This window comes from Oncorhynchus keta, chromosome 23, assembly GCF_023373465.1.
Source record: "Oncorhynchus keta strain PuntledgeMale-10-30-2019 chromosome 23, Oket_V2, whole genome shotgun sequence".
In the NCBI taxonomy this organism is placed as follows: domain Eukaryota; kingdom Metazoa; phylum Chordata; class Actinopteri; order Salmoniformes; family Salmonidae; genus Oncorhynchus; species Oncorhynchus keta.
The window spans coordinates 2,754,545-2,771,242 of record NC_068443.1 but is presented as its reverse complement, the minus strand read 5'-3'; the positions used below and the strand labels follow the sequence as shown (position 1 = coordinate 2,771,242).

The 16,698-nt window shown below is 41.9% G+C and overlaps 1 protein-coding gene across 1 annotated transcript in view; it reads left to right on the top strand.

The window, feature by feature from the left end:
* LOC127910876 (receptor-type tyrosine-protein phosphatase mu-like) overlaps positions 1–16,698 on the top strand; it is a 688,506-nt gene that overhangs the window by 214,539 nt on the left and 457,269 nt on the right. Inside the window, exon 4 of the mRNA XM_052475958.1 lies at positions 3,118–3,196. Within this exon, the coding sequence (XP_052331918.1) occupies positions 3,118–3,196 (79 nt within the window). The remainder of the gene's footprint in view (positions 1–3,117; positions 3,197–16,698) is intronic.

Genomic DNA, 16,698 nt, shown 5'->3' with positions numbered 1-16,698 from the left:
TCCGCCACAGGATGTTTTTGTGCTGGTCGAGGGCAGTCAGGTCTGGAGTGAACCAAGGGCTGTATCTGTTCTTGGTTCTGCATTTTTTGAACGGAGCATGCTTATCCAAAATGGTGAGGAAGTTACTTTTAAAGAATGACCAGGCATCCTCAACTGACGGGATGAGGTCAATGTCCTTCCAGGATACACGGGCCAGGTCGATTAGAAAGGCCTGCTCACAGAAGTGTTTTAGGGAGCGTTTGACAGTGATGAGGGTGGTCGTTTGACTGCGGCTCCGTGGCGGATACAGGCGATGAGGCAGTGATCGCTGAGATCCTGGTTGAAGACAGCGGAGGTATATTTGGAGGGCCAGTTGGTCAGGATGACGTCTATGAGGGTGCCCTTGTTTACAGAGTTAGGGTTGTACCTGGTGGGTTCCTTGATGATTTGCGTGAGATTGAGGGCATCTAGCTTAGATTGTAGGACTGCCGGGGTGTTAAGCATATCCCAGTTTAGGTCACCTAACAGAACAAACTCTGAAGCTAGATGGGGGCGATCAATTCACAAATGGTGTCCAGGGCACAGCTGGGAGCTGACGGGGTCGGTAGCAGGCGGCAACAGTGAGAGACTTGTTTCTGGAGAGAGTGATTTTCAAAATTAGTAGTTCAAACTGTTTGGGTATGGACCTGGAAAGTATGACATTACTTTGCAGGCTATCTCTGCAGTAGACTGCGACTCCGCCCCCTTTGGCAGTTCTATCTTGACGGAAGATGTTATAGTTGGGTATGGAAATCTCTGAATTTTGGTGGCCTTCCTGAGCCAGGATTCAGACACGGCAAGGACATCAGGGTTAGCAGAGTGTGCTAAAGCAGTGAGTAAAACAAACTTAGGGAGGAGGCTTCTGATGTTGACATGCATAAAACCAAGACTTTTTCGATCACAGAAGTCAACAAATGAGGGTACCTGGGGACATGCAGGGCCTGGGTTTACCTCCACATCACCCGCGGAACAGAGAAGGAGTAGTATGAGGGTGCGGCTAAAGGCTATCAAAACTGGTCGCCTAGAGCGTTGGGGGCAGAGGATAAGAGGAGCAGGTTTCTGGGCATGGTAGAATATATTCAGGGCATAATGCGCAGACAGGGGTATGGTGGGGTGCGGGTACAGCGGAGGTAAGCCCAGGCACTGCGTGATGATGAGAGAGGTTGTATCTCTGGACATGCTGGTTGTAATGGGTGAGGTCACCGCATGTGTGGGGGTGGGACAAAGGAGGTAACAGGGGTATGCAGAGTGGATCTAGGGGCTCCATTGTGAACTAAAACAATGATAACTAACCTGAACAACAGTATACAAGGCATATTGACATTTGGGAGAGACATACAGCGAGGCATACAGTAATCACAGGTGTTGAATTGGGAAAGCTAGCTAAAAACAGTAGGCGAGGCTAATCAGCTAGCACAACAAACAGCAGGTAAAATGGCGTTGACTAGGCAACTGGGCCGACAGATAAAACAAACAAGCAGAATGGAGTACCGTGATTAATGGACAGTCCAGCGTGCGTCAGCTATGTAGCCAAGAGATCAGTGTCCAGGGGGCAGTGGTGGATGGGCAGGGAAGCTGGGCTGGCGAGTGTTATCCAGGTTTTTAAAAAAAAACTAACAGTGACTAAATAGCTTGTAGCTAGTTAGCTGGTTAGCGTCTGGAGGTTCTTGAGTGTGTCATAAAAATAAAATAAAAATTAAAGGTGATAGCGATTCCGTATCACAGTGGGTGAGGCAGGTTTCCGGAAGGTATAAACAAAATAAAAATCAAAGAGAGATAGAAAGTAAATGGGTTCAGAGTGTTTGGAATGCAGTGAGCCAAAAGGTTAGCAGGCCTGTGCTAACAAGCTAACAGTTCGTAGGCCCGGGCTAGACAAGCTAGCCGTTAGCAGGCCGAATTAGCAAGCAGGGAGATAGCGAGGGCTAGAGAGCTAACCTTTGGGGGACGTCGCGATGGGGTGAGTCTGTTTATTCCTCTTCTTGCGGTGACATCGACAGACCGGTCGTGGGCCCGGGTAATTGTAGCCCAGGAGTATGCTACAGGAGCTCTAGTGCGCTGGGTGAGCTGGAGACACAGCGTTTCAGAAAGCTCGCGGGCCTTGGCCAGCAGATGAATCTTTGGCGATGTCGCAACGAAAAAGCCTGTTGAAACCACCTCGGACGATTATGTCGGCGGACCAGTCGTGATGGATCGGCGGGGCTCCGTGTCGGCAGTAAAGGGTCCAGGCCAATTGGCAAAAGAGGTATTGTTGGGCCTCTTCGGCTAGTCGGGAGATGGGCTTAGCTCAAGGCTAACTGTAGCTTGTTTTGGGACAGAGACGTTAGCCAGGAGTAGCCACTCGGATTGCAGCTAGCTAGTTGCGATGATCCGGTGTAAAGGTTCAGAGCTTGCGGTAGGAATCCGGAGATGTGGTAGAGAAAGAGCAGTCTGATATGCTCTGGGTTGATGTCGCGCTGGTGTCCTAGTTAGCTTTGAAGACCGCTAGCAATGGCTAACTGAGTACGAGCTAGTAGCTAGTTAGCTGGCTAGCTTCTGATGGTGGTTCCGGTTCTAAAGTAAAGTATAGAAAAAGCAGATCCGTACCACATTGGGTGATGCGGGTTGCAGGAGAGTATATTCAGCTCTAGTTTGAAAGTGAGATTAAAATATGTACGAAATATATACAGAAAAAAACGAAGAAAACTATATTTACACTAGACAGGACGGGACAAGACAAAACACACGTCCGATTGCTACGCCATCTTGGATTCTAAGTAGTCATTCTGTACTAACCCTTAGTATTCTATCATTCTGTAGTAACCCTTAGTATTCTATCATTCTGTAGTAACCCTTAGTATTCTAACATTCTGTAGTAACTCTTAGTATTCTATCATTCTGTAGTAACCCTTAGTATTAGGACTGGGGAGGTGGAGGGGAGGACTGGGGAGGTGGAGGGGAGGACTGGGGAGGTGGAGGGGAGGACTGGTGGAGGTGGAGGGGAGGACTGGTGGAGGTGGAGGGAGTGAGGGAGGGACTGGGGGACTGGGGAGGAAGAGTGACATTTGGAAGACGTGTACACATTTATCAGTGTTATTATCGATGCGTCACCTCTCTCCTCAGATGGTGTTTGAAGTGGTGACCTCCGGCCATCGCGGCCTGCTGGCCATCAAAGACGTGGTGCTGCAGGGCCACCAGTGCAGTAAGTCTCCCTCACACACACACACACACACACACACACACACACACACACACACACACACACACACACACACACACACACACACACACACACACACACACACACACACACACACACACACACACACACATTAGCACACACACACACAAAGAAAGCCCTCACCCCTCTGTCTGCATTAAAATACATCAAACTACTCCTTGTTCTTTTCCTGATACCTCCAGATATCAATATAGCACGGAGACATTATATCTTTCAATGTAGCACAGAGACATTATATCTTTCAATATAGCACGGAGACATTATATCTTTCAATATAGCACGGAGACATTATATCTTTCAATATAGCACGGAGACATTATATCTTTCAATATAGCACGGAGACATTATATCTTTCAATATAGCACGGAGACATTATATCTTTCAATATAGCACAGAGACATTATATCTTTCAATATAGCACAGAGACATTATATCTTTCAATATAGCACAGAGACATTATATCTTTCAATATAGCACGGAGACATTATATCTTTCAATATAGCACAGAGACATTATATCTTTCAATATAGCACAGAGACATTATATCTTTCAATATAGCACAGCGACACACAATATCTTTCAATATAGCACGGAGACACTATATTTTTCTCAAGGTGTTAGGAACACACAACAACATTCCTTCTCATAGCACCAGACAATGGCTATAAAACAATCCCTCCCTCCCTCCCTCCTTCCCTCTCTAGCACTCTCCCTCTCCCTCACCCTCCCTCCCTCCCTCCTTCCCTCTCTAGCACTCTCCCTCTCCCTCTCCCTCTCCCTCGCCCTCCCTCCCTCCCTCCTTCCCTCTCTAGCACTCTCCCTCTCCCTCTCCCTCTCCCTCTCCCTCACCCCTCCCTCCCTCCCTCCTTCCCTCTCTAGCACTCTCCCTCTCCCTCTCCCTCTCCCTCGCCCTCCCTCCCTAGAGAGACAGAATTGGAACGACTAAATGGAGGAGAGAAAGAAACAGAGGGAATGACAGAATGGAGGAGAGAGAGAAACAGAGGGAATGACAGAATGGAGGAGAGAGAGAAACAGAGGGAATGACAGAATGGAGGAGAGAGTCAGAGATAGAGAGAGAATAAGAGAATGGAGGAGAGAGAGAAACCGAGAGGGAATTATGAGAGATTGGAGGAGAGAGAGAAACTGAGAGATAATGAGAGAATGGAGGAGAGAGTGAGAGATATAGAGGGAATGAGAGAATAAATGAGAGAGAGGGAATGAGAGAATGGAAGAGATAGAGATAGAGAGGGAATGAGATAATGAAGGAGAGAGTGAGAGACAGAGAGACAGAGCGAGAGAGAGAACAGGAAATTCAAGGAGAGAGAGAGAGAGAGAGAGAGAGAGAGAGAGAAAAGGAAATTCAAGGAGAGAGAGAGAGAGCAAGAAATTCAAGGAGAGAGATGGAAACAAATGGCATGTGGCCTTTTATAAAAATCTTTTATTTTACCTTTATTTTACTAGGCAAGTCAATTAAGAACAAATTCTTATTTTCAATGACGGCATAGGAACAGTGGGTTAACTGGTCTAGGAACAGTGGGTTAACTGGTCTAGGAACAGTGGGTTAACTGCCTGTTCAGGGGTAGAACGACAGATGTTGTACCTTGTCAGCTCGGGGATTTGAACTTGCAACCTTTCGGTTACTAGTCCAACGCTCTAACCACTAGGCTACCCTGCCGCCTCTACACTCTAACCACTAGGCTACCCTGCCGCCTCTACACTCTAACCACTAGGCTACCCTGCCGCCTCTACACTCTAACCACTAGGCTACCCTGCCGCCTCTACACTCTAACCACTAGGCTACCCTGCCGCCTCTACACTCTAACCACTAGGCTACCTGCCCCTCTACACTCTAACCACTAGAGTACCTGCCCCTCTACACTCTAACCACTAGGCTACCTGCCGTCCCCTACACTCTAACCTACGAGGCTACCTGCCCCTCTACACTCTAACCACTAGACTACCTGCCCCTCTACACTCTAACCACTAGGCTACCCTGCCGCTGCTCCACTCTAACCACTAGGCTACCCTGCCGCCTCTACACTCTAACCACTAGGCTACCCTGCCGCCCCAAATCTTCCATGTATTAAATCACATTTCATTCAAATATATTTATAATGCCCTTCTTACATCAACCTACGTCACAAAGTGCTGTACAGAAACCCAGCCTAAAACCCCAAACAGCAAGCAATGCAGGTGTAGAAGCACGGTGGCTAGGAAAAACTCCCTAGAAAGGCCAAAACCTAGGAAGAAACCTAGAGAGGAACCAGGCTATGAGGGGTGGCCAGTCCTCTTCTGGCTGTGCCGGGTAGAGATTATAACAAAACATGGCCAAGATGTTCAAATGTTCATGGATGACCAGCAGGGTCAAATAATAATAATCACTGTGGATGTAGAGGGCGCAACAGGTCAGCCCCTCAGGAGTAAATGTCAGTTGGCTTTTCATAGCCGATCTAGAGAGTTTGAAAACAGCAGGTCTGGGACAGGTAGCTTGTCCGGTGAACAGGTCAGGGTTCCATAGCCGCAGGCAGAACAGTTGAAATTGGAGCAGCAGCACAGCCAGGTGGACTAGGGACAGCAAGGAGTCATCAGGCCAGGTAGTCCTGAGGCATGGTCCTAGGGCTCAGGTCCTCCGAGAGAGAGATAGAAAGAAAGAGAGAGAGAAAAAAGAGAGAGAATTAGAGACAGCATACTTAAATTCACACAGGACACCGGATAAGACAGGAGAAGTACTCCAGATATAACAGACAGACCCTAGCCCCCTGACACATAAACTACTGCAGCATAAATAATTGAGGCTGAGACAGGAGTGGTCGGGAGACTCTTTTGTCTCTTTCCATAAGAGTGTTGGCCAACCAAAACCTCTGTCCTATCTATTTTCTCTTTCCATAAGTGTGTTGGCCAGCCAAAACCTCTGTCCTATCTATTCTCTCTTTCCATAAGAGTGTTGGCCAACCAAAACCTCTGTCCTATCTATTCTCTCTTTCCATAAGAGTGTTGGCCAACCAAAACCTCTGTCCTATCTATTCTCTCTTTCCATAAGTGTGTTGGCCAGCCAAAACCTCAGCAGGTAGCCTAGTGGTTAGAGCATTGGGCCAGTAACCAAAAAGGTTGCTGGATTGAATCACTGATCTGTTGTTCTGCCACTGAACAAGGCAGTTAACCCACTGTTTCTAGGCCGTCATTGTAAATAAGAATCTGTTCTTAACTGACTTGCTTAGTTAAATACATACATATCTATTTAAATCCTCTCAGATTGAAGTGTGAGCACTTTTTATTTGTATTTTATTCTACGTTTATTTAACAAGTCAGTTAAGAACATGACAGCCATCAACTGGCAGCTTCATTAAATAATATCTGCAAAACACCCGTCTCAAAGTCAACAGTGAAGAGGCGACTCCGGGATGCTGGCCTTCTAGGCAGAGTTCCTCTGTCCAGTCTCAACATCAACAGTGAAGAGGCGACTCCGGGATGCTGGCCTTCAAGGCAGAGTTCCTCTGTCCAGTCTCAACATCAACAGTGAAGAGGCGACTCCGGGATGCTGGCCTTCTAGTCAGAGTTCCTCTGTCCAGTCTCAACGTCAACAGTGAAGAGGCGACTCCGGGATGCTGGCCTTCTAGGCAGAGTTCCTCTGTCCAGTCTCAACATCAACAGTGAAGAGGCGACTCCGGGATGCTGGCCTTCTAGTCAGAGTTCCTCTGTCCAGTCTCAACATCAACAGTGAAGAGGCGACTCCGGGATGCTGGCCTTCTAGGCAGAGTTCCTCTGTCCAGTCTCAACATCAACAGTGAAGAGGCGACTCCGGGATGCTGGCCTTCAAGGCAGAGTTCCTCTGTCCATTCTCAACATCAACAGTGAAGAGGCGACTCCGGGATGCTGGCCTTCTAGTCAGAGTTCCTCTGTCCAGTCTCAACGTCAACAGTGAAGAGGCGACTCCGGGATGCTGGCCTTCTAGGCAGAGTTCCTCTGTCCAGTCTCAACGTCAACAGTGAAGAGGCGACTCCGGGATGCTGGCCTTCAAGGCAGAGTTCCTCTGTCCAGTCTCAACTTCAACAGTGAAGAGGCGACTCCGGGATGCTGGCCTTCTAGGCAGAGTTCCTCTGTCCAGTCTCAACTTCAACAGTGAAGAGCGACTCCGGGATGCTGGCCTTCTAGGCAGAGTTCCTCTGTCCAGTCTCCACGTCAACAGTGAAGAGGCGACTCCGGGATGCTGGCCTTCTAGGCAGAGTTCCTCTGTCCAGTCTCAACATCAACAGTGAAGAGGTGACTCCGGGATGCTGGCCTTCTAGGCAGAGTTCCTCTGTCCAGTCTCAACATCAACAGTGAAGAGGCGACTCCGGGATGCTGGCCTTCTAGGCAGAGTTCCTCTGTCCAGTCTCAACATCAACAGTGAAGAGGTGACTCCGGGATGCTGGCCTTCTAGGCAGAGTTCCTCTGTCCAGTCTCAACATCAACAGTGAAGAGGCGACTCCGGGATGCTGGCCTTCTAGGCAGAGTTGCAAAGAAAAAGCCATTTCTCAGACTGGCTAATAAAAAGAAAAGATTAAGATCGGTCGAAAGAACACAGACGCTGGACAGAGGAAGATTGGAAAAAAAAGGTGTTATGGACAGACAAATCTAAGTTTGTGAGGTGTTCGGATCACAAAGAAGAACATTCGTGAGATGCAGAAAAAATGAAAAGATGCTGGAGGAGTACTTGACGCCGCCCATCAAACATGGCTTAGGCGAAGTGATGGACTGGGGGTGAGTTGCTGGTGGTAAAGTGGGAGATTTGTACAGGGTAAAAGGGATCTTTAAGAAGGAAGGCTATCACTCCATTTTGCAACACTTATTTGGAGCCAATTTCCTCCTACAACAGGACAATGACCCAAAGCACTATTTCGGTAAGAGCTGGTATTCTGTCTATAATGGAGTGGCCAGCACAGTCAACCCTATTGAGCTGTTGTGGGAGCAGCTTGACCGTATGGTACGTAAGAAGGGGCCCATCAAGCCCATCCATCTTGTGGGAGGTGTTTCAGGAAGCACGGGGTGAAATCTCTTCAGATTACCTCAACAAATTGACAACAAGAACACCAAAGGTCTGCAAGGCTGTAATTGCCACAATTGTAGGATTCTTTGGCGAAAGCAAGGTTTGAAGGACACAATTATTATTTAAATTAAAAAATCATTATTTCTAACCTTGTCAACGTCTTGACTTATATTTCCTATTAATTTTGCGACTCATTTCATTGTATGATTTATATGGAAAACAAGGACATTTCTAAGTGACCCCAAACTTTAACGGTAGTGTATGTTGACAACTCAATCGAATATAAACCAAAAGTTTGTTGTTCAGACTTGCTTGACTTGTTGGGTAGTAAGTTATTATATTCCGAGTGAGTGTTTCTGCATGTACCACAGACCGGCCACTGCTATTACTGAACACACAGTGCATTCATTCATTTGTTATTTTTTTCTTATTCTGACATGGATTCAATATATTTGTTTCCCTCATCAACATATCCCAGATAATGGCAAAGCAAAAACAGATGTATAAAACCTGTTATACTGATGAGGTGGGGAACATTTATTTCATCTTTTTTTTTAGAACCAAGGCTGAAAACGTAAACACAATGTGGGAAAAGTCAAGGGTTCTGAATCATTTCACTGTACGCGTGTTATCAATCATGTATCTCAGGTAGTGAACGTGTGTTTCCAAGTGTTGAGGGAGAGTTATGTTCTGTTTGGTACCAGCCTGCGAGTCTCATGTTCTTTAAGTTCATCCCAGGGGTGTGCCGAGGTTAGACGCCTCACTGTGGTACGGTCAGAGCAATCTACATGACATCAGCTACAATCAATACCACCATGGTTCTCCTTCAATTAATTCGCAGCTAGCTTACAAGCTTAAATAATCAATGATATATCACACAGAGCACAGATCAGATTGTTATATGCAAACTATTTCGTGACCACACACACACACACACACACACACGCACGCACGCACGCACGCACGCACGCACGCACGCACGCACGCACGCACACGCACACACGCGCACGCGCACGCGCGCGCGCACGCACGCACGCACGCACGCACGCACGCACGCACGCACGCACACACACACACACACACACACACACACACACACACACACACTGTCACTCCGACATAACTGACCCTGTATATAGTCTGGTATTAACTGACCCTGTATATAGTCTGGTATCATAATCAAATTATCTCGTGACCACAGGATCAAGTAGCTAAATTCCTATAAATGTCAATGAGATGGATTTCCATAGGACTAGTTTCTGCACTGCATATAAATGTAGAAATGTGAACGGATCAATACGCCGCTTAGTGGCTGGGTGGTCGGGTTTCTCTGAGTAATACTCATACGGTCGCGTTCCAAATGGCTACCTTATTCCCTATGTAGTGCACTACTTTTGATGAGGGGCCTATGGGACGCTATTTTCTATATAGTGCACTACTTTTAACCAGAGACCAAAAATAGTGCACTATATAGAGAAATAGTGTGCCATTTGGGATTTATTTTTCTCCCTTTATTTAACCAGGCAAGTCAGTTAAGAACAAATTCTTATTTTCAATGACGGCCTAGGAACAGTGGGTTAACTGCCTGTTCAGGGGCAGAACGACAGATTTGTACCTTGTCAGCTCAAGGGTTTGAACTTGCAACCTTCCGGTTACTAGTCCAACACTCGAACCACTAGGCTACACTGCCACCCCATGGGATGTACCCATGATCTACGGAATATAGGTCCTAGTATGGAATATCGGCTAGCTCTGAGGTGTGATTTGGTACTGCCTGTGTGGTAACTTTGCCTCCCCTTAGAACACATAATAAAATAAAATAAAAGATATTAGCCTACGATGAGAAAAATATATTTGTCTGGTTTGGCATTGAGAGTAGGATTGACAGGCTAAAGCAAAAATACTAGGTAATACTGATACTATAGCCATGTTCAAAATACTCATAATACTGATACTATAGCCATGTTCAAAATACTCATAATACTGATACTATAGCCATGTTCAAAATACTGATACTATAGCTGTGTTCAAAATACTCATCATACTGATACTATAGCTGTGTTCAAAATACTAATAATACTGATACTATAGCCGTGTTCAAAATACTCATAATACTGATACTATAGCCGTGTTCAAAATACTCATAATACTGATACTATAGCTGTGTTCAAAATACTAATAATACTGATACTATAGCTGTGTTCAAAATACTAATAATACTGATACTATAGCCGTGTTCAAAATACTCATAATACTGATACTATAGCTGTGTTCAAAATACTCATAATACTGATACTATAGCCATGTTCAAAATACTAATAATACTGATACTATAGCCGTGTTCAAAATACTCATAATACTGATACTATAGCTGTGTTCAAAATACTAATAATACTGATACTATAGCTGTGTTCAAAATACTAATAATACTGATACTATAGCCGTGTTCAAAATACTCATAATACTGATACTATAGCTGTGTTCAAAATACTCATAATACTGATACTATAGCCATGTTCAAAATACTAATAATACTGATACTATAGCCGTGTTCAAAATACTCATAATACTGATACTATAGCTGTGTTCAAAATACTCATAATACTGATACTATAGCTGTGTTCAAAATACTAATAATACTGATACTATAGCTGTGTTCAAAATACTCATAATACTGATACTATAGCTGTGTTCAAAATACTAATAATACTGATACTATAGCTGTGTTCAAAATACTCATAATACTGATACTATAGCTGTGTTCAAAATACTCATAATACTGATACTATAGCTGTGTTCAAAATACTCATAATACTGATACTATAGCTGTGTTCAAAATACTCATAATACTGATACTATAGCTGTGTTCAAAATACTCATACTGTCAGGGCGTGACAATGATATACTAGTAGAAAAACATTTGATGAAAGTTGAAAACGGAAATGATACAATTAGCTTCGTGAGGGTCTTTGGGGAGTTGGGTGCAATTCTATCTAACTAATCAAGGTCAGATGTTGAAATGGCCTGGTTTCTCCTCGTTACAGAATGGGGCTACAGTGATAATAATACTTCACGTGAAAATGGTCTCGTGATTTACTTGGATTGGATCATTCATCTCTCTTATTATAAAGCCAGGTTCAGTGGCAGAAAGTAATGTTGTCGACTCTGAAGCTAATTCACAAAAACGCTGTAGTTAGTCTGTTGTTTAGTCTGGTGTTAGTCTGTTGTTTAGTCTGTTGTTTAGTCTGTTGTTTAGTCTGTTGTTTAGTCTGTTGTTTAGTCTGTTGTTTAGGCTGTTGTTTAGGCTGTTGTTTAGTCTGTTGTTAGTCTGTTGTTTAGTCTGTTGTTTAGTTTGTTGTTTAGTCTGTTGTTTAGTCTGTTGTTTAGTCTGGTGTTTAGTCTGTTGTTTAGTCTGTTGTTTAGTCTGTTGTTTAGTCTGTTGTTTAGTCTGTTGTTTAGGCTGTTGTTTAGTCTGTTGTTTAGTCTGTTGTTTAGTCTGTTGTTTAGGCTGTTGTTTAGTCTGTTGTTTAGTCTGTTGTTTAGTCTGTTGTTTAGTCTGTTGTTTAGTCTGTTGTTTAGTCTGTTGTTTAGTCTGTTGTTTAGTCTGTTGTTTAGTCTGTTGTTAGTCTGTTGTTTAGTCTGGTGTTAGTCTGTTGTTTAGTCTGTTGTTTAGTCTGTTGTTTAGTCTGTTGTTAGTCTGTTGTTAGTCTGTTGTTTAGTCTGTTGTTTAGTCTGTTGTTTAGTCTGTTGTTAGTCTGTTGTTTAGTCTGTTGTTAGTCTGTTGTTTAGTCTGTTGTTTAGTCTGTTGTTAGTCTGTTGTTTAGTCTGTTGTTTAGTCTGTTGTTTAGTCTGTTGTTTAGTCTGTTGTTTAGTCTGTTGTTTAGTCTGTTGTTTAGTCTGTTGTTTAGTCTGTTGTTAGTCTGTTGTTTAGTCTGTTGTTAGTCTGTTGTTTAGTCTGTTGTTTAGTCTGTTGTTTAGTCTGTTGTTAGTCTGTTGTTTAGTCTGTTGTTAGTCTGTTGTTTAGTCTGTTGTTTAGTCTGTTGTTTAGTCTGTTGTTTAGTCTGTTGTTTAGTCTGTTGTTAGTCTGTTGTTTAGTCTGTTGTTTAGTCTGTTGTTTAGTCTGTTGTTTAGTCTGTTGTTTAGTCTGTTGTTAGTCTGTTGTTTAGTCTGTTGTTAGTCTGTTGTTTAGTCTGTTGTTTAGTCTGTTGTTTAGTCTGTTGTTTAGTCTGTTGTTAGTCTGTTGTTTGTTGTTAGTCTGTTGTTAGTCTGTTGTTAGTCTGTTGTTTAGTCTGTTGTTAGTCTGTTGTTTGTTGTTAGTCTGTTGTTTAGTCTGTTGTTAGTCTGTTGTTTAGTCTGTTGTTAGTCTGTTGTTTGTTGTTAGTCTGTTGTTAGTCTGTTGTTAGTCTGTTGTTTAGTTTGTTGTTTAGTCTGTTGTTTGTTGTTAGTCTGTTGTTTAGTCTGTTGTTTAGTCTGTTGTTAGTCTGTTGTTTAGTCTGTTGTTAGTCTGTTGTTTAGTCTGTTGTTAGTCTGTTGTTTAGTCTGTTGTTTAGTCTGTTGTTTAGTCTGTTGTTAGTCTGTTGTTTAGTCTGTTGTTAGTCTGTTGTTTAGTCTGTTGTTTAGTCTGTTGTTTAGTCTGTTGTTAGTCTGTTGTTTAGTCTGTTGTTAGTCTGTTGTTTAGTCTGTTGTTTAGTCTGTTGTTTAGTCTGTTGTTTAGTCTGTTGTTAGTCTGTTGTTAGTCTGTTGTTTAGTCTGTTGTTTAGTCTGTTGTTTAGTCTGTTGTTTAGTCTGTTGTTTAGTCTGTTGTTTAGTCTGTTGTTAGTCTGTTGTTTAGTCTGTTGTTTAGTCTGTTGTTTAGTCTGTTGTTTAGTCTGTTGTTTAGTCTGTTGTTAGTCTGTTGTTTAGTCTGTTGTTTAGTCTGTTGTTTAGTCTGTTGTTTAGGCTGTTGTTTAGTCTGTTGTTTGTCTGTTGTTAGTCTGTTGTTTAGTCTGTTGTTTAGTCTGTTGTTTAGTCTGTTGTTTAGTCTGTTGTTTAGTCTGTAGTTAGTCTGTTGTTTAGTCTGTTGTTAGTCTGTTGTTTAGTCTGTTGTTTAGTCTGATGTTTAGTCTGTTGTTTAGTCTGTTGTTAGTCTGTTGTTTAGTCTGTTGTTTAGTCTGTTGTTTAGTCTGTTGTTTAGTCTGTTGTTAGTCTGTTGTTTAGTCTGTTGTTTAGTCTGTAGTTAGTCTGTTGTTTAGTCTGGTGTTAGTCTGTTGTTTAGTCTGGTGTTAGTCTGTTGTTTAGTCTGGTGTTAGTCTGTTGTTTAGTCTGGTGTTAGTCTGTTGTTTAGTCTGTTGTTTAGTCTGTTGTTTAGTCTGTTGTTTAGTCTGTTGTTAGTCTGTTGTTTAGTCTGATGTTTAGTCTGTTGTTAGTCTGGTGATGGTCTGTTGTTAGTCTGTTGTTAGTCTGTTGTTTAGTCTGTTGTTTAGTCTGTTGTTTAGTCTGTTGTTAGTCTGTTGTTTAGTCTGTTGTTAGTCTGTTGTTTGTTGTTAGTCTGTTGTTAGTCTGTTGTTTAGTTTGTTGTTAGTCTGTTGTTAGTTTGTTGTTAGTCTGTTGTTAGTCTGTTGTTAGTCTGTTGTTTAGTTTGTTGTTAGTCTGTTGTTTGTTGTTAGTCTGTTGTTTAGTTTGTTGTTAGTCTGTTGTTAGTCTGTTGTTTAGTTTGTTGTTAGTCTGTTGTCTGTTGTTTAGTTTGTTGTTAGTGTGTTTGATGTTAGTCGGTTGTTAGTCCTATGTAGGCCTTTATGAAGATCATACTCCTATGAACCCAGCATGACATATATGGTATCCAGAGAACGTAAGACTCTATTACTTAAAGGTTGTCGTCAACAAAACAATGAAAATCAATGATTTAGACGGCCTGGGTGTTCCCACTGAGAAACCGAAGAGTACTGTACTCACATTAAGTCTATGAAGGGTATACCTTAATCAATCAACACTGTTTCAAGCCTCTAACATTGATCCTAACATATGCAGTGCATTCAGAAAGTATTCAGACCACATTTTCGTACCGTACAGCCTTATTCTAAAATTGATCAAATCTTTTCAATTCTTTCCATTATCAATCTACACACAATATCCCATAATGACAAAGCAAAAACATTTATCATCTTTGAGATGTTTCTACAACTTGATTGGAGTCCATCTGTGTTAAATGCATTTGATTGGACATGATTTGGAAAGGCACCACATAATGTACCACAGTGCAGGTCAGAGCATGGCTCAGTTGGTTGGCATGGCGCTTGTATGTGGGTTCGATTCCCGGGATCACCCATACGTAGAATGTATGTACACATGACTGTAAGTCGCTTTGGATAAAAGCGTCAGCTAAATGGCATATATTATTATTATATATTATATTAGAGCAAAAACCAAACCATGAGGTCGAAATAATTGTCCATAGAGCACCGAGACAGGATTGTGTCGAGTCACAGATCTGGGGAAGGGTACCCAAACATTTCTGCAGCATTGAAGGTCCCCAAGAACACAGTGGCCTCCATCATTTTTAAATGGAAGAAGTTTGGAACCAATACTCTTCCTAGAGCTGGCCGCCCAGCCAAACTGAGCAATCAGGAGAGAAGGGCCTTGGTCAGGGAGGTGACCAAGAACCCAATGGTCACACTGACAGAGTTCAAGAGTGCTTCTGTTGAGATGGGAGAAACTTCCAGAAGGACAACCATTTCTGCAGCACTCCACCAATCAGGCCTTTATGGTAGAGTGGCCAGACGGAAGTCAATCCTCAGCAAAAGGAACATGACAGCCTGCTTGGAGTTTGCCAAAAGGCACCTAAAGGACTCTCAGACCATGAAAACAAGATTCTCTGATCTGATGAAACCAATATTGAACTCTTTGGCCTGAATGCCAAGCGTCACGTCTGGAAGAAAACCTGACACCATCCCTACGGTGAAGCATGGTGGTGGCAGCATCCCTACGGTGAAGCATGGTGGTGGCAGCATCCCGGTACGGTGAAGCATGGTGGTGGCAGCATCATGCTGTGGGGATGTTTATCAGCGGAAGGGACTAGGAGACTAGTCAGTATCGAGGGAAAGATGAATGGAGCAAAGTACAGAGAGATCCTTGATGAAAACCTGCTCCAAAGCGCTCAGGACCTCAGACAGGGGCAAAGGTTCAACTTCCAACAGCACAACGACCCTAAGCACACAGCAAAGACAATGCACTAGTGGCTTTGGGACAAGTCTCTGAATGTCCTTGAGTGGCCCAGCCAGAGCTGGTACTTGAACCCGATCGAACATCTCTGGAGAGACCTGAAAATAGCTGTGCAGCGACACTCTCCATCCAACCTGACAGAGCTTGAGAGGATCTGCAGAGAAGAATGGGAGAAACTCCCCAAATACAGGTGTGGCAAGCTTGTAACGTCAAACCCAAGAATACTCAAGGCTGTAATCGCTGCCAAAGGTGCTTCAACAAAGTACTGAGTAAAGGGTCTGAATACTTATGTAGATTTGATATTTCAGTATCCGGTATTGTGTGTAGATTGATGAGGGAAAAATGTTTTATTTAATCCATTTTAAAATAAGGCTTGTAACAAAATGTGGGGAAAGGGCTGTCTGAATAAGGGTTTAGAAATGCAGTTATTATATTATTGTAGTTATTATTAATTATTACAGTAGTAGTTATTATATTATTGTAGTTATTATTAATTATTACAGTAGTAGTTATTATATTATTGTAGTTATTATTAATTATTACAGTAGTAGTTATTATATTTTTGTAGTTATTATTCATTATTACAGTAGTAGTTATTCTATTATTGTAGTTATTATTAATTATTACAGTAGTAGTTATTATATTATTGTAGTTATTATTAATTATTACAGTAGTAGTTATTATATTATTGTAGTTATTATTAATTATTACAGTAGTAGTTATTATATTATTGTAGTTATTATTAATTATTACCGTAGTAGTTATTATATTATTGTAGTTATTATTAATTATTACAGTAGTAGTTATTATTATTATTATTATTAATTATTACAGTTAGTTATTAATTATTAATTATTACAGTAGTAGTTATTATATTATTGTAGTTATTATTAATTATTACAGTAGTAGTTATTATATTATTGTAGTTATTATTAATTATTACAGTAGTAGTTATTATATTATTGTAGTTATTATTAATTATTACAGTAGTAGTTATTATATTGTTGTAGTTATTATTAATTATTACAGTAGTAGTTAGTATATTATTGTAGTTATTATTAATTATTACAGTAGTAGTTATTATATTATTGTAGTTATTATTAATTATTACAGTAGTAGTTATTATATTATTGTAGTTATTATTAATTATTACAGTAGTAGTTATTATATTATTGTAGTTATTATTAATTATTACAGTAGTAGTTATTATATTATTGTAGTTATTATTAATTATTACCGT